This window comes from Phyllostomus hastatus, unplaced genomic scaffold (assembly GCF_019186645.2).
Source record: "Phyllostomus hastatus isolate PE091 unplaced genomic scaffold, TTU_PhHast_1.1 phas_scaffold_200, whole genome shotgun sequence".
NCBI classification, from domain to species: Eukaryota; Metazoa; Chordata; class Mammalia; order Chiroptera; family Phyllostomidae; genus Phyllostomus; species Phyllostomus hastatus.
The window spans coordinates 11,167,559-11,191,686 of NW_025334016.1; the positions used below are offsets into that span (position 1 = coordinate 11,167,559).

The following is a 24,128-nucleotide window of genomic DNA, read 5'->3' on the forward strand; positions in this document are numbered from 1 at the left end:
AACATTGAAGTACCTTTTGATTCCACTGCTAGGATTATACCCCAAGAATCCTTAAACAGCAATTCAAAAGAACCTATGCACCCCAGTGTTCATAGCAGCGTTACATTAGGGATCCCTCCCTTACCTCCAACTTAGAAACTGAGAACCAATGGCAAAAAAACTGTGTGAGGGACCCAAGACTCCCAACAGCTAGAGAGTCTCACTGAGTCTTAGGAGCGCTGGGCTGAGTTGGGGGCGGGGCGGGGTGGCAGTGCTCGCGCCTGAGCTAGCTGGGCCCCGCCTGCCCAGGGGGCTGGCGCAGGAGTCCAGCGTTGCTTAGCTGTGTGCGTGGATCAACCTCTTGTGATAGGCCGCGAAGGGCTGCTCCTACGGTTTGATTGGCTCACCCAGCTCAGGGCGGACGTATCTGGTGGCGGGTCGTCTGGGTGACTGAGAAGAAAAAAAAAAAAAGGAAGGGGTGTTAGGCCTCGCGGGCAGACCAGGGCTGCGGGCTGCTGGGCGGTTACGTGGGGCGGTGTCCGGAGAGCTGCGGAGCCCGGTAGCTAGTGGTTCACGCCACACTCCAAGAGGTTCCTGAGCCAGGCGTCTGGCAAAGAGAAACGTCTGGGACACCCACGGGCCGGGACCATGGGCTGCTGTTTCTCCAAGAGGCGGAATTCTGAGAAAGAGTCGCAGCCCGAGGGCGAGGAGGAGCGACCGAAGCAGTACAGCTGGGACCAGCGCGAGAAGGTAACCGGAGTCTTGTAGCCAATAGTCTCAGTTCCCCCCAAGTCGCTCTGCGAGTGTGTCGCTTGTGGCCCAGGAGGGCTGAGGGGACAGACCCAACAGCTGCCCCTCTTGTTCGCCCTTCCCCTCCTGCTCTCTCCAGCTCTAGCCAACTCTCTCCCTCCTTTTCCGTCTCGCTGGCTCTCTCCCTCCCCCTCCTTCCCCTTCTCTCCTTCCCCTTCTCCCTCTTTCCTTCTCTCTCTGTCTCCCTCTGTCCCTCCCCCCTCCCGCTCGTATTTGAAGTTGGAGTGAATGACTTTTGGGTGAGCCAGGAAATAAAGCGCTAAAGAGGGCGCTAACGGGGACTGTGAAGCGCTAGAAGGGCCCTTACACCTTGTCCGGTTAGATGCCCATGTTAAATCCCTGGTGGCTTTCCCTCCGCTCCACACTCTCAGTTTTAGTCCCAGGATGGACTTGACAGAAGGAAGGAGAGCCGGCAATGCCCTGAATCTTAAAATCTGCTCATTTCTGCAGCTACGCGGAGCTGAGTTTTGTCCAGTCCTCCAGTTACACTTGGGACTGATTCTTATCTCTTTCGTGGCTTATGTTCTTTCTGGGGCTGTTTTCTCTTTTGTCTGCTTGAGCCAGTAAATCTCTTTGGTACCTAATGGTATACTCCACTGCTGAATTTTCTCACAGAAGTGGACTGTTCAACGTAGTTTTGCTTCCCCCTCTCCCAAAGGAATAATGAAAATCGAATGCGTATTGGAATGTATATTAAGGCTGTATGGTGAACATAACCAGCATATACCAGGCAGTGTTTACTATTGCTTTAAGTGAATGAAAATGCTCTATTTTTTTTTACTTTTATATATAGCCAGAAACGAGAGCTTTGAAAATGTCCACTACTCTTGCACAAAACACATAGTCATAAATTTCATAATGCTTCCTCTTTCTACATAGTTCTCCGTTTGTATTTAGTAAAATACTTTGATAGATTTATCAATTTTTTTCTTCCAAACAAAAAGAGAGATTTTTAAAGTGGGAGTTATTAAGCTAACTCCTTGGTTAATGTAATATATCTTTATCCATTAATGCTTTGTAGTAAATTTCTTGTTAATGTTTTTATTTCATAGACCTGACTCTCTGATTTTCAATCCCCAGAAGAATTATTCATGTTAACTCAGTCCTCCAATTTTGAGATTTAAGAAAGTGGATGCTTTTTGCAGACTTCTCAGTCCCATCTTTCCGCCTGTTTCTCAGATCATTCCCTACTTGTAGCAGTGTTTTATAATGTAGGAATGGAAAGTACGCCTTCTGTCATACAAGAAGACTATATCTCTGGTCTAAAATTATTCGATGGGCCCTTTTAAATTTTTTAAATTTTAGTTGTTGTTCAAGTACAGTCTTCTTTTACTCCCATCCCATCCCTTGGTGGGACCATTTTTAAAAGACTCATTTAGTCAGCCTTAGTATTTTTAATAGTGATGTTTATGCTTCGACTGTATGCCATAGAGAAAGTTGTGTATTTACTTTTATTGTAGTTTTTTGTCTTGAAATCATAGGCCAAAACTAAAGTGCTTTTGTTTTTTATTTAAAGTAATCTTGGTTGCCCTCAGAGTCATTACTTCATAATAAATTGTTTTACAATTAACTTTCATTAACGTGATATTTGGGTTAGTTGGAATCTCACATGTTAATCTTGCTCCTTTTAGATAAATGGGTATGTTCTGTGATTTTTATTTCATTTGCTCTTTGGCTAAGTAAATAAACTCACTGAAAAATAGAAGAGTGGACACCAACATCTAAGCTTTTCCCCTCAAATGAGAATAGTGTAAACCTTCAATTGTAGACTTTATTTTGAATTTACAGGAAACATTCTTTGGGACCAGTACTAGGTACTTTAGTTGTAGAGATGTATAAGAGATGTTACTGGGTATATAAAATAAGCTTATGCTTAGGGGTATGTGTATAATAAAAGTTAAAATCTTGATAAACTCAACTAATCAAAATTTTTGTAAATGAGCATTACATTCTGAAAACAGCCCTTTTGGACCATTAGAGAAAGAGAATTACCACCTTACATTTTAAGACAATGGTGACACCACATTTCTCATCAGTGCTTTTTCTTTTTGGTATTTTTTTTCTTTTGGAATTACTAGGAATTCACTCTAGGGTGCCTCATTTATGATAGCCTGCTAAATTTTATGTGATTTAGAGGGGTTTTTTTCTAGTTTCTTTCTTTACAAGGCCAATTTGGGCTAGTGTACAATTGTTCTGTATTAGTTTAATGATGCCTTTTAAGGTTAACACGGTCTTCCTTGCTCTCAGATTTTAACTGTATCTTAAAAGCAACAGAATGCAAATACAGCCCACAGAACATAAATGAGATACATTGCATGTATATTAGCAGAGTAGTTTGTATTAAAAAGCTTCTATAATGTGATTGTGGAGTATAGTATGTACAATTTTAAAGTTGTATCAGACAGTTACTATTCAGCTTGCAAGACTTTAGGTATAAAAACAAAATGCGTTGCCTGAAGTTTCCTCGTAACTTACAAAAATCATGTTTAAATTTTTCCTTAGGTTGTGTAATCAGAGTATCTTTTTTTGAGAGGCACCCTCTGGGTTTTGGGTTTTGAGTTGTGTAATTGGGTCAGTCTTCTGGGACCAGAGCTAGGAGAAACTATCTCAATTAGAAAGAATATTTGGAGACTAAACATTGTAATGGCAACTGATACCGTAATCCAAAGTGTAAGAAGTTCATTTTTCATTGCTGCTGACTTTGAAAAAGAAAAAAAACTTCCTGTACAATTATTACATTGACATGATGAAAAATATTTTTGGACTGTAAGATCTGTGTTTAAATCATTGGGAAAGAAATGCTTTTATCCTTGTTATTTGTATCTTGCCTCCCATAGCAAAGCAAATTATTCAATATGTGTATGTACTAAAATACCAAAGAAAAGTCAGAATGATAAGAATTTTCCCTGCCCTTGAAGAGCTGAGTAGCTTTTTTGAATTGAAATATTTTAAGTACAAACAGAGGGGAGATGAGTGGAATGGTACAGAAAAGTAGTTTTCCTTTTCCAGTTAGTCATACCAATGCACCTCCTAGATGATAGAAATGATGGTGAGTATGAAAATTGTGATTTTGAGTATGGACAGCACATCTTGTATCCATTAAATTGGTCTCATATTCAGTAGGAAAAATACTAAACAAAAGCCTTAGCAGAGAATCAAGTGACTGCATTTTATTCAGTGTCTGCTGTGGAACTTTGGATAAAGCAACCAATTTGTGCATTTCAGGTTCCTCAGCTATAACATGGGACTGTGCTAAAGATTTATCTACTGTTTAATAATCTAAAGGACTGTCCTGAGGAAGAGAGATTAGATAGTAATGGTCACCTCTGAGGACAGAACACGGATCAGAGTTTGGGAAGGACAGAATTGGTCTTAACATAAAGCAGATCATAATTCCCACAGTTGTTCATCAGTGCAAGTGTGGCCTTGTGAGGAACTGATCTCCATGTTAGTGGAAACATTCAGACTAGAAGTATCTGCATTAAGTAGGAAGCTAGATGCTGTTTTTAGGCCTTTAAGTACGTAAGGTACTCTGGTTATCCATTGCTGCATACCAAACCACCTCAGAACTTGATGGCTTAGAATAATGGCAAGTACTTATTTTTTTCACAGCTCTGCAATTTGTGAAGGGCTTTGCAGGGTTGGCTCTCTGCTCTATGTGGCATTAGCTGGGATAGTGTGACTAGGGGCTGGAGGATCTGCTTTCAATATGGCTTAGTCACAAAACTGGCAGGCAAGTTGATGCTGGCTTTCAGCTGGGACCCCAGCCTGGGCTGAAGACCAGGGGCCTCTTCAGGTACCCCAGGTTTCCACACAGCATGATGGTTGGGTTTCAAGACCAAGTGTCCCAAAAGAAAATAGTGGAAGCTGCATGGCTTTGTCTTATTAGTCTCTTCAGTGATGTTGCATTACTTCTGACATTTTGTTGGCTGAGGTAGTCACAAATGTCCACCCACGTCCAACGGGAGGGGACTTCTTGATGGGAGGAATGTCAAATAATTTGCCAACATATTTTAAATCCTTTACGTAAAGTTGTTTTTAAAGGAAATAAGTATTTCTTTGTTTATTCATTTAAAAATTGCTTTATTGATATATATGTGTATATATATAATCCATATTCCATACATTAAAGTTCACTCACTGAAGTGTACAATTCAATAGTTTTAATAAGTTCACAGGGTTATGTTAGCATCACAATGATCTAATTTTAGAACATTTTTATTCCCCACAAAAGAAACTTATACACACTCCCCCATTCTCCAAGCCCTGGAAACCACCCTTTTACTTTCTATCTCTTTCCGTTCCATTTTACTGCTGAGTAGTATTCCACTGTATAGATGGTACCACATTTGTTTATCCATTCACCAGTTGAAGGACATTTGGGTTGTTTCCAGTTTTGGTAATTATAAGTAAAGTTATCATAAACCTTTGCATACAGGTTTTTGAGTAAACCTGTTTTCATTTTACTGGGTGAATACCTAGAAGTGGGATTGCTGAGTCATACAGAACTTACATATTAAACTTTTATAAGAAACCGCCAAACTATTTTCCAAAGTGGCTGTGTCATTTTGCACTCCCACCAGCAATGTATGAGGGTCCCAGTTGCTCTTCATCCTCATCAGCACTTGGTATGATCAGTTTTTTAAAAAACTTTTAGCTATTCTAATAGGAGTGTAATGGTTATTTCACTGTGGTTTCAATTTGCATTTCCTAATGACCAGTGATGTTGAGAATTTTTTCCATGTACTTACTTGCCATCTGTGTATTTCCTTTGGTGAAGTCTTTATTAAAATCTTTTCAGCATTTTTACTGGGTTATTTGTTCTCTTATTGAATTTTGAGAGTTCTTTATATCATAGGTACAAGTCCCTTGTCATATATGTTTTCCAAAAATTTTTTCCCAGTTAAGACTTCTGTCTAAAAAGTGTCTTTTGAAGAACATAAATTTTCAATTTTTATGGAAGTCCAATTTTCAATCTTTTACTTTTTGGATTGTGTTTTTGGTTTCACATCTGGGAAACCTTTGCCTAAGGTTACAAATTTTTTTTCTCCTGTTTTAGAATATTTACACTTTTGGGTTTTATATGTAGGTACTATGATCCATTTTGAGGTGATTGTTATATATGGGGCAAGTTATGGGAGATTCTTTTTATTTTTTACATATATATGTCTAATTGTTCCAGTATCACTTGTTGAAAAGACTATCCTTTCCATATTGAATTGCCTTTGTACCTTTGTCAATATATATGCAAGTCAATTTTTGAACTCTCTATTCTATTCCCTTGATTTATGCATCTAGTAAACAATGATTTCTGTTTGAATATGGTTGTGTACTTAGGAACCAGACTGCCGAGGTCTGAGACTGAGCTCGAGCACTTACCCCATGACCTTGGGCAAGTTATTTAGCCTTTGAGGGCCTCATTTTCTCATCTGTAAAACAGATAATTATGGTACACAACCCTCATAGGGGTTTTTATGAGGATTGAGTGAATAAGTATAAAGCACTTAGAATGGTAGCTGGTACCCACATAATGCTTCTTATATTCCTGAGTCTTATTTTGAACTTCTATCCAGAATGAATTTCCACTGAAATGAGCAAATCCCATTATTTCTTCTTTTAAAGGTTTTATTTATTTATTTTTAGACAAGGGAAGGAATGGAGAAAGAGAGGGAGAGAAACAATCAACATGTGGTTGCCTCTTGTGGTCACCTACTGGGGACCTGGCCCACAACTCAGGCATGTGCCCTCACTGGGAATTGAACCAGCGACCCTTTGGTTTCCAGGCTGGCACTCAATCCACTGAGCAACACCAGCCAGTGCACAAATCCCATTATTTCATTTCAGATTATCATTATGGAAGATTAACTATAGGGACAAAAAATTTTATTTTATTTTATTTTTTTTAATATTTTATTCATTTTTAGATTTTATTCATTTTTTTTTATTTTTTTTTTAGAGAGGGAAGGGAGGGGGGAGAGAGAGAGGGGGGGTGGGGGGAGAGAGAGAAACATCCATGTGCGGTTGCTGGGGGTCATGGCCTGCAACCCAGGAATCTGCCCTGACTGGGAATCGAACCTGCGACACTTTGGTTCGCAGCCCGCGCTCAATAGACTGAGCTACGCCAGCCAGGGAGGACAAAAAATTTTAAAACACTTTATTTATTTTTAGAGCGAGGGGGAGAGAAGGAGAGAAACATCAATACGCAAGAGATACATTGATCTGTTGCCTCTCACACGCCCCCAACTGGGGACCTGACTGGCAACCCAGGCATGTGCCCTGACTGAGAATTGAACCAGTGACCTTTTGATTTGGTCAGTGCTAAATCCACTGAGCCACATCAGCCAGGGCCTATGGGGATGAATTTTAGTGAAAATTTTGCATCAGTGCTCAATAAAAGAATAAGATGTTCACTTTTGTTTTCTGTTAGGAAAATAATGTTAAACTTAGTTTAGTAGTTCTATCAGGTGAATTAAAACTCCCAAAACATTTCTTAGATTTTTCAAGGTATATTCACCACCTTTTACAGATTGTAGTATGAAATATAGCCTAAACTAAGCTCACTTCGTATGTGGCTCTTGTGAAAAAGGTTATTTAAAACAATATCTCACCTTTAACAGGAACCTAATCAACAAAACAAACAAGCAAAATGTAACCAAAGACACTGAAATAGAGAACAGGCTGACAGTGACCAGAGGGGAGAGGGGAGGGAATTTCAGGAGAAAAGGGGAAGGGTTTACAGGAACAAGTATAAATTACACATGGACAATAACGAAGGCGGGGTGGAAACGGGAGAGAGGTGGGGAGGGCTGGAGGTGGGCTGCAATGGGAGTAAAAGGCAGAAAACTGTACTTGAACAACGATTAAAATTAAAAAAAAACATGACTTTTCCATCCATCATTGTGATTTTAGGCACTTTATTTGAGGACTAGTAATGTTTGCAAAATTATTATGGCCCTAAGCTTCAGGTTATTATTTTTGTTTTAAAGAACTTTGAGGAATTGTTCAGAAAGTACAACATAAATCCTAGGTTTCTTCTTTGTATGCCATATTGACAGTCCAGATAATGTTATACTACAGAATTCTTTAGGTATGGGATTAATTTCCCCACATGAACTATGAGAACTGAGGGGTCCAGAGAAAATACTTAAGAGAATAGTAAATGACATTGAACTCCTCAGCACTGAAGATGTTGTGGACTGAATGTTTGTGCCCCCACCCCCAAACTCATGTGTTGAAATGCTAATATCCAGTGTGTGGAGTTGAGGAAGTAATTAAGGTTAAATGAGGTCCTAAGGGTGGGGATCTGATAGGATTAGGGTCCTTATCAGAATAGACAATAGAGAACTTGCCCTGTACCCACCAAGGAAAGGCCATGTGAAGACATAGCAAGAAGGCAGTCATCTTCAAGCCAGGAAGAGAGTCCTCACCAGAAACCAACCCTGGTGGTTGCTATGGCAAACAGTCTTGGGGGCTTGGGCTACTAAAACAAAATAAAATAGACTGGGTGGCTTAAACAACAGAAATGTATTTCTCACAGTTCTAGAGGCTAGGAAGTCTAGAATCAAGATGCCAGTAGATTGAATGTCTGGTATCAAAGATTATATACACCCAAACATTAGTTAAAGTGGTGAAAACATTTTATTCAGTAACTACTGATAATGGGGGAGGGAGATGAGCTTCGTTCCAATTTGGGGGACTTAACGGGAGAATATAATGGGTGCAGGAGGGAAAGCAGAGGCTCAGTAGAGCCAGAGAAGTGAAAATTACAAAGTTGGTCAGTGTAAATATGATTAGACCAGATGTGTTTGTTAACTGGTCTTTATCAAAGTTAGGATTCTGTCCTCCCACAGAGCCTGGTAGGCAGAGGCCCTATCCTTCTAGATAATTATATTTCAAAAGAATGGCTCTCAGATCCTTGAAAAAGATATTTCTGAGTTGTAAGGGGTACAGATTCACAATTGTAAGCCCTGTTTAGGGGTCAGGAGCCTGTCTTCAGGTATTGGCTACAATAAGTGGTAAATTATCCTGGCAGGGTTGAGAGCTTTCTTTTTTATATATATAAATATTGAAATGTTTTTTAAAGATTTTATTTATTTCTTTTTAGAGAGGGAAGGAAGGAAGAAAGAGAGAGAGAAACATCAATGTGCGGTTGCTGGGGGCCATGGCCTGCAACCCAGGCATGTGCCCTGACTGGGAATCGAACTTGCGATGCTTTGGTTCAAAGCCCGCGCTCAATCCACTGAGCTATGACAGCCAGGGCAGGGTTGAGCTTTCTTAGGCAGGCATTTAATGGGAGTCTGGGGTCATCCTAAGGACATGGTTTTGTGCTGGTAGAACCTATGCTACAGTTTGGTCAAGTCTCTTAGTGTAGGGCTTTGTATGGAGTTGTCATGTGCCAAGAGTTCTGCACTTCTCACAGGTAAAGGCCCACTTTCTGTAGTTAGTCACTTTCTTGCTGTGTACCCACATGGCCTTTACTGGGTGCTTGCACAGAGAGAGGGGGGGAGAAGGAGGGAGAAGGAAGGAGGGAGAATCTTCTTTCTCCTCATGAGGCTCCCACCTTCATGACCTCATAGAAACCTAATGACCTCCAAAAGACCCCACGTGCAAATACTATCACATTGTGGAATTGGGACTTCAACATACAAATTTTGAGAGGACACAGACATTCAGTCCATAACACAGCCCAAGCAGACTCAGTAATTTTAAAGTTAAGAATAAATTTTATTTCTGTATTTGCAACAACTCTTAACTACAACTACTAATATGGTACTAACTATAATATAATCAATGTGGTTGAAATTTCTGTTAAATATTACAAATCTTATAATATTCAAAAATCATTTCCCATGCAAAGAAATAACTAAGTTCCTTGACGTAACAGGTTTTAACTGTTTTATTTTTTTACCCAAATTGGGTTTATTACCTACCTAATTTTCATAAATAGTCTTGCAAATGTTTGAATTTACCTGGGCCTTAGGCAAGGATGATTTGGCCAGAATCTTGAACCCCATATCAACTTCCCAGGAAAATCCGCACAAAACTTTACATAAACATTTTAAGGAGTTTCTGGTACAGTGAAGTAAACCATAAACTGAAGCTTAAATATTCCTCTAGCTCATTGAGTTTGAGGCCTTGGTAGAGACAGGCCAACTCCTTTTCCCCACACCTATTGGCGGCACTTTTAAGCTTCTTGCCCCCACTGTAGGAGGTGGATTGGTGCCAAGAAAACAAGCAAAGAAGACCACAGAATGTTTTTACCCTCCTTGAGGTCTAAATCAGGGTTCACTCAAACCACTCTTGCATGTTCCCTTTTTCCACTTTAAGACCTGGACTACATCAAGATCCCATTAGACTGCTCCATGTCCATCTTCCCATCCCCTTCCACTGGCTCTTCCAAGTAGAAGGCAGCCTAACCTTCCTTTTGCTACAGGAATGGGAGAGAAGAGAATGTAAACAGGAGAGATCCGGGATTGACATTAAAAGGAATTCCTCTGCTGGGCTTTGTGTATAATTATCTTATCTTCCTACTCAGAAGTCAGGTAACTTGAACAGTGACCTAAGTGAATGTCACAAAGAATACCATGTTGTTCTTGATTAGTATCAGAGTCTCTCTTCTTTGGTGATGGAACGGAAAATGGCCTGTGGAGAAGTGGGTGATTATCAAACTCAGTTACCCTCCACTTTCGTTTATTCAAGAGACACCTGGAGACCACCTACCTCAGGTTACACTAAGAGGTAATGAAGATTAAGTAATTAAAATGGATTCAACAAAGATGTATGGAGTGCCTCTGTGGTATCAAGCACTGTTCTAAGTGTGTGTGTAGGGGGTGGTGGATAGGTAAACAAAACAGATAATCCCTTCACTCATGGAGTTTATGTTCTAATGGAGGGCAGGGGGAAGAGAAAAAATAAATATAATTCATATGTGTGTGTTAAAAGGAAGCTAAGTGTTTTGGAGAAAAATAAAGATGGGTAAAAAGGTAGTATTGGAGGAGATGTTTAAGTTTTAAATAGATTGGTTACAGGATTCCAGCCCAAAGCTTACATACAATGTAGTAGGGGGCATGGACTGGTGTTTAATATAATGTAGGTGATTAGAAAAGGAGTGCAAGCTTCTGGTTGAGAGAACTGAAAAGCTTCACAGAAAAAGTTGGACACGTGGGCAGATAGAACTAGGAGAGAGCCTTCTGGACAAAGGAGAACCAGAGGGTATAGACAAGTTACAGCAAGTGCTTCAGATCTACTGAATAAGATTCCCATAGGAGGGTGATAATTAGGACTAAAATGTAAGTTGATATCACATAGTGGTGACTTACAATGAAAGATTTTCCAATACTGAACCATTTTCACACAACCTGGGATAAATCAATTCAATTTGATTGAGGTACTTTCTCTTTTTATAGGGTTGGTTTAATTTGCACTTTTTTTTTTACATCTATAAGCATGAGTGAAATGGACCTATGCTTTTCTTCTATTGTTATATCTTTGATTTTCTTAGTAGAGTCTTCCTTGACAGGCTAGTAGTTTGAGTTAGGATTGTTCCTTCTTTTTCTATTGACTTTAAGGAGAAGCCCATAAAACTGGGGTGAATAAAATGGAATCTGCTTATAAAATCATCAGGGCCTGGTGTTTTCTTTGTGGGAACACTTTACCCACTGCTATATCTTTAGTAGTAGCTTTTTATTTAAGTTTTTAACTTCTTGACTTAGTTGTGGTAATTTTTTTAAGAGATTTGTTCATTCCCTACACAAAATCTTTTTAAAATTGTTGGTATATAGTTGTTGATATTATTTCCTTTTTAACTTCTACTTTATTTACAGTTATATTAACCTTTTCATTTGTAGTTTCTCTGTTTTTGTTTGTGAACATTTTTGCCAGAAGTTTGCCTACTTTTTAGTTTTTTCTTCCAAAAAACCATTTTTTGGCTTTTCTTATGTTTTCTGTCATATATTCTATTTCCAAATCATTAATCTCTGTGGTTATTTTCATATTTTTCCTTCCTGTTTTTATAGGTTGATTCTGTTGTTTATTGTCAAATTTCTTAAGATGGACATTTAACTTATTAATTTTGAGAGTTTTTATTGTAATTTTTTACAATTATAGAACTCCCTCAAAGCTCCATTTTTACTGCATCCCATATGTGGTGTTGAATATTTAATTCTAAATATTTCTAGATTTTGATTATAATTTCCTTAACCAATGAGTTATTTAGCAGTGTGTTTTTAAATTTTCAAATAGGCATAGATTTTTAAAAAGTATCTTTTGTTATTGAGCCCTGGCTGCTGTGGCTCAGTGGATTGAGTGCCGACCTGTGACCGATTCGATTCACTGGTCATTGGTTCGATTCCCAGTCAAGGCACATGGCTGGGTTGTAAGCCAGGTCCCCAGTTGGGGGCGTGCAAGAGGCAACAGATTGATGTATCTCTTGCATTGATGTTTCTCTTCCCCTCTTCTCCCTTTTTTCTTCTCTCTCTAAAAATAAATAAAATATTTTTTAAAAATTTAAAAAGTATCTTTTATTAACTTCTAACTTAATTGAATGTTGGTTCCATATCATGGCCTGTAATTATCTATTATTTGTTGAGACTTCCTTATTATCTAGTACATGATTTTTTTTTAATCTTTAATGTGTGCCTAAGAAAAATGTGAGCATACTACTTTTGGTTGCAGAACTCAAGTTTATTCAAGTGTGGTACAGATCTTCTGTATTCTTGTTAATCTTATTTTTTTTCAGTCTACTTGACCAATAAATAATTGAGAAAAGCAGAATTAGAAGACATGCCTTAGATTTTATTTCACCAGTTCTGAGGGTTTGGAGAGGTCCTGAATGACTGTCAAAGTTAGTACCGACCTGTTTTAGCTCTTCACCGGCACAGGGTTTCTATTCTGCCCTGAAGTTACTCTGAAGGAAGTCTGGACCAGAGGTCTGAATCCCAAGCGGTGTGGGGGATACACTATTGTCTCAAGATTTGGGAGGGGGAGAAGTAAGAACAAAAATTGCAGCGGTTCCTTTTCTATTTTATCCTACCACACACTGCCACAAGGGTTTCTCATAGTTTTCCCTTTTCTTACTTAGCCCCTTTGGGGTTGATCTTTGGCAATGGGGAGCCAGCAACTATTCCAGTTCAATATCTTGGTAGATAGCAAAATGGAACACTGTACTTTTATATACATGTATGTCACCTCTAAAATCCTGGAAATGGGATTGCTTGAACACCTCTTCCCACATTAAACCTGTGTTGCCTCTTAATATTACTTTTTTTTGTTTGTGTATAGCACTACCAATCACACAAACCAGAACAGTATTTTTTCAAACCTGAGAGTAGGATAATAGAAAATAATAGGGGGCTTAATACAAAATAAGGGTAAGTAGTATTTTATAAAACCTTTTCAGTTCATTGGTATGTGTGCATGCATAAATATTCATAAGTACACTGAGCTGTGATGAAGAATGTAGTAATGTGGTTTGTAGTAAAAAAAATTGAAAAACAAAGTGATATTTTTAACCCATCTTTCTGCCTTACCTCCTGTAGCCATATATTACGAAAATCTGCTGATTCTGCTTCCTCAGTATTTCTCAAATTTGTCCCATCTTGCTCTTCCCCAGTAACCATTGCTCTAGTTACAGCCCTTTCTGGATTACTGCAACAGTCTCTGAGATTCATGTTCCACATTTCCTTATTCTTACCCAATAAGGTTTCCAAAATGTAAATTTTGCTTATTTAAATCCTTCTGTGGTACTCTAATGCCTGTGGATAATTTCTAAGCTTTATGATATAGTCCCTGCCTCCTTCTCTAGCTTCATCTGCTTCAATTCCAGTATCACTGGTGACTCTAAACCCCTTTCAGTTTTCCTCACACTCTCTGAAGGGTTTGATTTTATTATTCTTTCTCGTTTTCACCTGGTGTGAAGGGAGGATCCTTTATGCCAACTCCTTTTATTTACCTGGTGAACTGCAGCTTATTCATTCTCACTTTGTACAAGAAGTCTTACACCCTGCCCCAGGTGTTACTCCTCTGTGCTTTCAGAATATTCTGGGCGTTTATCATTTATACAGTCAGGTAGGTTTCAAATAATCTGTTTAGGTTAGTGTATATTTCTTTTATGGAAAGAGCTGGTCATACTCATTTTAGTGCCTAAAACAATGTCTGGCTCATAGTAGGTGTTCAAATGGTTGAATAAATAACTGAAGATATAGAAAATTAAAGTGCCTTTTTCAAGGACATGTGGCCTTTAGGTGACAAAATTGAGACTGGAAAATAAGTACCTCTTTTGTTGCCTCATGCTACAGACCAGTGCCCCTTCTATTACATATGTAAAACCAAGGAAGTACCATATTTATTGTGCAGTATTGAGGAAGTGACTTTAACCTAGTTTGCTGATAATTAAGATGATTAAATTATTTAATTTTTACATACTGTATCTATGGGAGCCTGTTTCTGGTACATGAATAGTTTTACATAAAATTTATATACCCACAAAGAGGTAAAACAGTGCAAGTAGATTCAGAAGTAACTTGGAAAAATCAAAATGGCCTTTTAGTGACTATATTTTGATAGGTCAGTTAAAATTTTAAAAAGTAATCTGACAGATTCTAGGCATACTGTTTTAAAAATTATTTGAGCTTTAGTTTAGAATATCTAAGGATGAAAATGGTGAATTTTGAAAAGTTGCATTGTAGGAATAGTTCAATAATACTTGTACATGCAAGTTCTGACATACTGTGATTCTTGTACCTTCAGGTTCCATTTTCTGAAGCATATCGTAGAAATCAGTTAGGGTTTAGAAACTAAGACCCATTCATCAATTTATGGGTGTGTTTCCAATTTCAGAAATTTTTAAAGAAGTTTTAAAAGTGAAGCATCAGAAAAAGGGTCAGAGCTGAAATATTTCTTAATATCATCCAGTATTCTGTGTGTATGTGTGAGAATTTCCCCAATTATTAAAAAAATGTATTTTTACAGTTGGCATGTTGAAACAAGATCCAAACAATGTCCACACATTCTTTGGTTGATATATCCTTGAGTCTTCCTTTATCTGTTAACAGTTTCCTCTCCCATTTTCCCCTCATGCCTTTTATTTATTGGGAAAAAAATTGTCCTATTCATATTTTAACTATATGGCAAAGTCAGTGAGAGTAGGAATGTATTATTTCAGCACTAAGAATTGTGCCTGACATTCAATGGATATTTGTTGAATAATGTAAATAATACTCAAGATCTGTGTTTTGTCCCTGCAGGTTGATCCGAAAGACTACATGTTCAGTGGACTGAAAAGTGAAACAGTGGGTCGTTTACCTGGGACAGTGGCAGGACAACAATTTCTCATTCAAGACTGTGAAAACTGTAACATCTATATTTTTGATCATTCTGCTACCATTACTATTGATGACTGTACTAACTGCATCATTTTTCTGGGACCCGTGAAAGGCAGTGTGTTTTTCCGGAATTGCAGAGATTGCAAGTGCGCACTGGCCTGCCAACAGTTTCGTGTGCGGGATTGTAGAAAGCTGGAAGTCTTTTTGTGCTGTGCCACTCAGCCCATTATTGAGTCCTCCACAAATATCAAGTTTGGCTGTTTCCAATGGTACTACCCTGAATTAGCTTTCCAGTTCAAAGATGCAGGGCTAAGTATCTTCAATAATAACTGGAGTAATATCCATGACTTTACACCTGTGTCAGGAGAACTCAACTGGAGCCTTCTTCCAGAAAATGCTGTTGTTCACCACCATGTTCCTCTGCCTACTACCAAAGAGCTCCAAGCTGTCCGCATTTCCACAGAAGCCAATAGAAGTATCGTTCCTGTAACCCAGGGTCAAAGACAGAAGAGCAGTGATGAATCATGCTTAGTGGTATTATTTGCTGGTGATTATACTATTGCAAATGCCATGAAACTAATTGATGAGGTAAGGAGAGAGAGAGAGAAGAGAAACAGACATACACCTGAGTAGAAACACACCAGTTTTCAAGAGAACTTCCATTCTTTTCAAATTGGCTATTAAAAATACAGACAATTATTAAATTATAGTCCTTTGTCCCCTATAGATTATCTGTAAGCTGGTTGCTTAGGCTTCAAAATACTTTCCCAAAGAAATTTTTTTAAAAATATAATTTGATTCAGTAAGTATTTATTAACCAGTTATGAGCAAGTTACTCCACTACCATGTTTCATTGATTATAGGATGCACATTTGTTTTTGTACATTTTTGTTATCTGAAATACATCTTACAATTGATGGCAAGTTAGAGGTGTTTAAACTGGGGTTGGATATACATTGACAAAATTCTCTGCCCTCAAAGAATTTGTCTTTATAATAAATGATTTCCACACAAGTTCACAAAAGTGTGGTGCTGCACTTAGAACCTTTTATAATTATTTAGTAGGAAAATTTATTTGGAGTTTTAATTGGTTAGGGGGTAGGAAAGACATTTACGAATACAACTTTTGGACCCTGTTGTGACCATGAGAGCAACCTTCTTATTACCTTCCTCTTGTCCTTTGCCTTATTGCCATGAAGGGGGGATTGGTACAAAAGAAAGAGGTGGGAGCTGGGACAGCAGAGGCCATGGACTTATGAACAGGGGCTTTTGGTGAGTTTGGTTAGCAGCTTACAGTTGAAAATAACTGGGGGTGTAGAGGTTAGGGGCTCCAGAAGCATATGTTCCTGTATGGATGGGTACTCCAGTGGTAAGGCAGCAGTAGGATATCTGATTATCCATTAATCAGATGTTCTTCAGGAAGAGTTTGAATTTTAAGATAAAACTTCCAGAAATGGAGAAGTGAATGGAAAACTCAGGAAGTCTATTTTGAGTGGATTTTTAAAGTATTGTAACAATTCTGTCAAGAGGAACAATTTTAGGTGGGGAGGGGGAACCTTGCTACCTCTCTGTAGCAAGGCTGTAGATGTACAGTCTGCAGTGTAGGAAACCGATGTCTGAATTCTACAAAGTATATCTGATGTCTAGTTTTCAAAACAACAGAAGCCAAAGTATAATTTTAAGACTTTGGTATTTTCTTTGTTTTAATTATACCAAGGTGATGGAAGCATGCTGTGAATCTGGTAAGATACAGAAAAAGTGTTTCTAGCCTTTGAGCTACTTAAAAATATGTTAATCCAACACCTGAGGGAAAAATATTTTCATTATATTCTACAGTGATTTTTAAAAATCTATGAAACAGTTTTCAAAAGATAAGAATTTTCAGGTTAAACTCTTTTGGTAGGTAATGAGGGGTGGACATAAAGAATATATGGTATGTTTAAAGAAAAAAGCCATCAAAACAAGTACTTGTCCTCATGAGTCATCATATGCTCTTAACCTTTTAACCTTTGGTATCTAATGTGTACAATGACTGTTGTTTGCCCTTTAGAGCAATGTGACTAGGAAGAGGGAGGTTCTTTAGATGTCCTTCTGGAATACAAAATAATTTAAAACAAACACAAACCTAAAAATAATGGTAATAGCTAACATTTATATAGTATTTTATGTATACCAGACACTGTCATAAGGGATTTAACTCAACTCAGAATAACCTATGAAATAGGTGTCATTGTTCCTCTTATTACATATAAGGGAAATAAGCCACAGAGAGGGTAAGTAACTTGCAAAAGGTCACTCAGCTGGTAAACATAAAGCCATGACTTAAATCCAGGCAGTGTGGCTTTGTAGGCTGCATCTATTTTTGAAAGATTTTTTTCTTTATTTTTTATTGTTTATGCTATTACAGTTGTCCCACTGTTTTCCCTTTTGCCTGCCTTCACCCAGCCCCTGCCCCCACCCTCTGGCCATAACCACTCTATTGTCTGTGTCTATGAATTATGCATATATATTATTTGACTAACCCCTTCACCTTCTTTCATCCAGTCCCCTTTCCCTCCTTCCCTCTGACAGCTGTCAGTCTGTTCTGTGTGTCCATGCCTCTGTTCCTATTTTGTTTGTCAGTTTGTTTGTTTCAGTAGATTCCACATACAAGTGAGATCATATGGTATTTGTCTTTCTCTGACTGGCTTATTTCACTTAGCATAATAACCTTGAGGTCTATCCATGCTGTTGTAAAAGGTAAGAGATTTCCTTCTTTTCTATGGTTGTGTAGTATTCCATTGTAAAAATGTACCACAGATTTTTTATCCATTCATCTATTGATGGGCACTTGGGCTATTTCCAGATCTTGTCTGTTGTAAATAGTGCTGCTATGAACATAGGGGTGCATATATTCTTTTGAATTGGTGTTTTGGTATTCTTAAGATATATTCCCAGAAGTGGGATTGCTGGGTCAAGAGGCAGTTCCATTTTTAATTTTTTGAGGAAACTCCTTACTGTTTTCCACAATGTAGGCTACATCCTAATCCTTAAGCCTGACACTGCTATGCTGCCTCGGTGTTAAAGTTGCTAAATGCCTGGTGGAGCAGGAATGTGATTAAAAAAAATGAATGGAGTTAAGACAGATAATATCATTCAGCCTAGAAGGAAAAACCCTGGGACTTTTTCACTAGTTGTCCTACATAAATCTGAAATCACAAAATTAAGGTATGAAAAGAGATCAAAAAGGAGAAAATGCCAAGTACATGCAAAGAGGATATCAAAATATGCTGAATATCAGTGACTTACATATTAAGAGAGAGACTGCATTAAAAAAAATGAAGCTCAAGATCCTAGGAAAATATATGTAGAAGCTAGTTAATTCTGAGGGGGGGGGAATAAAACTTGAGTCTTTCTTGTATTATAACACAAGTAGCTTAGACTAATCTTACACTGGAACTGTGATTGCTAACTCTGGTTTTATCACAGAATTTTGTTTCACTTATTTCTATAAATTAAACATATCCTAATGGTTTTTTGAGATAGGAAGTATAAAACTCAGGAGGGTAGAAAGTCCAGAAAATCTGGGTAAAAGCAAAAAGCACATTCTGTAGGTAGTTGAGAAATTATTGGGCTTTGGCTTTCTCACCTAAAAATCAGATTTCTAGCTGGCTCTTACTTAGATCACAGATATGCACAGGATAAATTAGACTAAAAGCAGTAGTTTGAATTGTTTAGAACTATTGCATAATTCAAGTTGGGCATTACCATTATTTTCAAGTCTTTAAAAAGTAGAAGAGGAGTTCCAGCCAAGATGGAGGCATAGGTAGAAATGCTTTGCTTTCTTGCACAACCAAAAGAAGGATAACAACCAATCTAAAAAAAATAAACCAGAAGTGCCAGAAGGTCAAACTGCATGAAACTCCAGCAACCAAGGAGTTAAAGAAACATTCACCTAGACCGGTAGGAAATGGGCAGCAAAGTGGAGAGGACGCTCGGCAAGGTGGCAGATTACGTGAGTAAGACAGGGCTGGCCAAATGGGAAACAAGACTCCAAGCTAGCTGTAAAATACTGCCGGGGTTACCACAGCATGAGAAACTCCCAGTCTCACACAAGAGATGGTTGGAAAGTGGGTCTAGAGCAGAGCAGAGCAAGCAAGCCATGTTGTTCCCTCTCTGACCTCTTCCCCACAGACAGCACCACAATGCACAAAGAGGGTTGCCTGGCCCTAGTGAATACCTAAAGCTCCACCCCTTACAATGTAACAGGTACACCAAGACAAAGAAATATGGCCCAAGTGAAAGAACAGATCAAAACTCCAGAGAAAGAGCTAAGTGAAGAGGAGATAGCCAACCTATCTGGTGCAGAGTTCAAAACACTGGTAATCAGGATGCTCACAGAACTGATTGAGCTCAGCTGCAAAATGAAGGAAGAAGTGAAGGCTACCCAGAGTAAAATAAAGCAAAATATACAGGGAACCAACAGTGAAGGGAAGGAAACCGGGACTCAAATCAACAATTTGGAACAAAAGGAAGAAATAAACATCCAACCAGAACAGAATGAAGAAACAAGAATTCAAAAAAATGAGGAGAGGCTTAGGAACCTCTGGGATAATTTTAAGCAACCTAATATCAGAATCATAGGGGTGCCAGAAGGAGAAGAACAAGAGCAAGAAATTGAAAACATTTGAACAAATAATGAAGGAATACTTCTCCAGTCTGGCAAAGGAAATAGGAAGTCCAGGAAGCCCAGAGTGTACCAAAGAAACTGGACACAAACAGGAACACATCAAGGCACATCAACATTAAGTTACCCAAGATTAAAGATAAAGAGAATCTGAAAAGCAGCAAGAGAAAAGGACTGGCTGCCGTAGCTCAGTGGATTGAGTGCGGGCTGGGAACCAAAGCATCGCAGAAAAGGAGAGAGTTACCTACAGAGGAGTACCTATGAGACTATCAGCTGATTTCTCAAAAGAAACCTTACAGGCAAGAAGGGGCTGGAAAGAAGTATTTGAAGTCATGAAAGGCAAGGATCTACATCCAAGATGACTCTATCCAGCAAAGCTATCATTTAGAATGGAAGGGCAGAGAAAGTGCTTCCCAGATAAGGTCAAATTAAAGGAGTTCATCACCACCAAGCCCTTATTATATGAAATGTTAAAGGGACTTACCTAAGAAAAAGAAGATTCAAAACTATGAACAGTAAAATGAAAACAAACTCACAACTCTCAACAACTGAACCTAAAAATAATGAAAAGAGAAGCTAAGCAAGCAACTAGAACAGGAACAGAATCAGAGGAATGGTGATCACATGGAGGATTTTCAGTGGGGAGTGGGAAGGGAAGAATGAGGGGAGGTACAGGGAATAAGAAGCATAATTGGTAAGCATAATTGGTAAGCATAAAATAGACGGGGAGAAGTTAAGAATGGTATTGGAAATAGAAGTCAAAGAACTTATATGTACGACCCATGGACATGAACTAAGGGGGGGAATGCTGGAGGGTTGGGGGGTGCACGGCAGAGGGGGGATAAAGGAGAAAAAAATGGGACAACTGTAGTAGCATAATCAATAAATTATACTTTAGAAAGAACAAATAATTTTCATGAAAAAGTCTCTTCAAATATCTATAGTAAAATAGCAAAATAAAGTTTCATAGTTCATTATTTATTTCTGGATAACAGTATTTTTAATTAATCATCTTGCTTTCTTCAGTTTATGTGTCTGACTCTAAAGTGAGAGGTAAGGAGCAGTCTAGAAAATTAGAAACAGATGTAGGATTATTTCTAATATTTTAAGTAACTTTGCAGTCATCTGGCAGTGATGGACATGTAATATCCTGCTACTTTTTAATTTATTTTTTTTCTGAGTTAGCTTTGAGGGCTGTGAAAAGGAATTTGAGTTTGAATTCAATTTGATGGAATAGTAAGGAATAATGTATTAATCAGATTAAATACTAGCAACAATTAAAACTGATTTTATAGTAGAGTATCTGGAAAATGTTCACAGTGAAATAAACAGTTATGGTTAATCTTAGGAAATGAATTAAGAGAAGGGTATTCTCTTCTTTTTTGTAGTTTTATGGAGTTTACAATCAACATGTATTATTTCTGTAATGGGGGAAAGTTAACTGGAAAAGTAGACGGAAGTATACCTATATGACAGAGGCATCTTTGGGTATTAGCGTCTTGGTTGATATTTCTTCTATTTTTGTTTTTCAAATGTTTTATATTGAGCATATATATTACTTTTATATTAAAAACAGTAGGCTTTGCTAAAAAATTAAGTGTTTGACTATTTTTAAAAACTAATAATTATAACAATATGTACTTGTAGTAAACTATAAAAGTAAAGAAGAGTAGAAATAAGTTTTAAAATCATATTGTACTGTACTTTGAATAGTCTTTTTAGGAATAATTTTTAATTTGTTTAGTATAATCAGATTAATTGGGTATTATTTTTCATTGTATTTTATTGATTATGCTATTACACTAGTCCAAATTTTTCACCCTTTGCCCCCCTGCACTCAGCACCCCTACTCCCTTAGGCAATCCTCCCACAGTTGTTCATGTCCATGGGTCATGCATATAAGTTCTTTGGTTACTCCATTTACTAAACTATATTTTACATCCCTATGGCTATTCTGTAACTACCTATTTGTACTTCTTAATCCCCTCACCTCTTCACCCATTCTCCCCCACCCCTCCCATCTAGCAACCATCAAAACGCTCTACGTATCCATGATTCTGTCTCTGTTCTTATTTGCTTAGTTTGATTTTTAGATTCAAATTTGTTGATAGATATATATGTTTGTCATTTTATTGTTCATAGTTTGATCTTTTTCTTAAATAAGTCCCTTTAACATTTTATATAATAATGGTTTGGTGATGATGAACTCCTTTAGTTTTTTCTTGTCTGGAAAGCTCTTTATCTGTCCTATGATTCTAAACAATAGCTTTTCTGGGCAGAGAAATCTTGACTATAGGTCCCTGCTTTTCATGACTTTGACTATTTCTTGCCTATCCCTTCTAGCCTGCAAAGTTTCTTTTGAGAAATCAGCCGACAGTCTTATGGGAACTCCCCTGTAGGAAACTAACTGGTTTTCTCTTGCTGCTTTTAAGATTCTCTCTTTATCTTTAACCATTGGCATATTAAATATGATGTGTCTTGGAGTGGGCCTCTTTGCATCCATCTTGTTTGGAATTCTTTGTGCTTCCAGGACTTGCATGTCTGTTTCCTTCACCAACTCAGGGAAGTTTTCTTTCACTACTTTTTCAACTAGATTTCCAATTTCTTGCTCTTTCTCTTTTCCTGGTACCCTTACGGTGTGAATGTTGGAACCCTCAAATTGTCCCACAGGCTGCTTATACTCTCCTCATTTTTTTGGATTCTTTTTTTCTTCTTCTTGTTCTGATGGATTGTTTTTTGCTTCCTTATGTTCCAAATCATTGATGTGATTTTTGGCTTCCTCCATTCCACTGTTTTTTCTCTGTAAATTGTTTATTTCAATTAGCATATCCTTCATTTCTGACTGGGTCTTTTTTGTGTGTGCTGCTGATGCCCTTGCTATGTTTGTTGAGCATCCTTAAACCAGTGTTTTGAACTCTGTATCTGATAGATTGCTTCTCTCTTTCGTTTAGCACTTTTTTCTGGAGTTTTGATCTGTTCTTTCATTTGAGCCATGTTTCTTCATCTCCTCGTCTTGGCAGCCTCCCTGTGTTTGTTTCTATGTATTAGGTAGAGCTGCTTTGATTGCATGTCTTGGTAGCATGGCTTAATGTAGTAGGTATCCTATAGGGTCCAATGGCACAGCCTCCCCTATCACCCAAGCTGGGTGCTCAAGGTGTGCCCATCATGTGAGCTGAGTACACCCTCCTCTTGTAGTTGAGACTTGGCTGCTGTTGGCAGATCAATGGGAAGGATTTACCCAGGCCAGTCAGCTGCAAGGACTGGCTGTGACCACTGACCACCAACTTCTGCCCTCCATGGAGGATGAGCTCTGCAGGTGCAGGGTGGTGGTGCTCCAGTGTGGCCTGTAGCTGTCCACTGGGAGCACTGGCCCTGGGATTTCCCAGGTGGTGCAGGCCAAGGTCAGCCCCCACCTGTGTTTTTCCCAGGTCACCCTGCCTGAGCTATAAAGCAATCTGAGATGGCTGATACTTGTGCAGGGCTGGAGATTCCCAGGGGAAGCCAAGGTGGGAATCTAAGCTGGCTGCTGATAGTGCCTGGCCTGGGGGCTCACTGAAGCCCACTGTTGCTTGTTTGAGAGGGTTTAGAAGTTGTGAAGCAGGAGCCAGGATTAGCCATGGATATGGAAAAGCCAATTGGATGGGCCAAGAAGTTGGGTGGGGCAGAGTCTTTAGGGATCTCCAAGGTGGGTCAAACAGTATTAGCCAGGTTGATGGAGTCTCAGATATGAAACCAGCTTACTGGGTCTGTGGCAGGCAAGTTTGGCAAAGGACAATGACCTCTGCTATTTTTGATGCTAGACATTTCAGTTTCTCCCTGTATACCATTGGTGCCTTTCAAGCTGCTACCCCAGTGCTGGAGTTCAAAGGGAGTAAGCCTGAGTAGTGAGTCCATGTGTGGGTTCTTTAAGAGGAACTGCTTGGAGCTCCAAGCAGTTTCTTCCAGACTCAATACCCATCAGTTTTTGCTGCCAGAAGTTATGGGACTTATCTTCTTGGTACTGGAACCCTGGGCTAGGTGTCCTGATATGGAGCTGGGATTCCTTGCTCCCGAGATATCCCTCCCAAATTTTTATCCACCACACATGGATGTGGGACCAGCCCATTCCACATCTGCACCCCTCCTATCAGTCCAGATGAATGTGGTTTCTTTAATTCTGTAGTTGTCAGACTTTCATTCAACTTGATATCTGATGGTTGTAGTGATGGTTGTTGTATATTTTAGTTGTAATTTTGATGTAGTTGTGTGAAGAGGTGGGCCATGTCTGACTACTCCACTATCTTGACCAGAGGTCGGTTAATTGGGTTTTAATCACAACTCTTACTTAATAATTGTGTGACTTTGGGCAGGTT

The 24,128-nt window shown here is 38.6% G+C and overlaps 1 protein-coding gene across 1 annotated transcript in view; it reads left to right on the forward strand.

Moving 5' to 3' along the window:
* The first annotated feature begins 450 nt into the window (after positions 1–450).
* Positions 451–24,128, forward strand: part of RP2 (RP2 activator of ARL3 GTPase) — a 42,726-nt gene continuing 19,048 nt past the window's right edge. The window contains exons 1-2 of the mRNA XM_045860473.1: positions 451–729; positions 15,033–15,698. Of these exons, the coding sequence (XP_045716429.1) occupies positions 628–729; positions 15,033–15,698 (768 nt within the window). The 5' untranslated portion in view covers positions 451–627. The remainder of the gene's footprint in view (positions 730–15,032; positions 15,699–24,128) is intronic.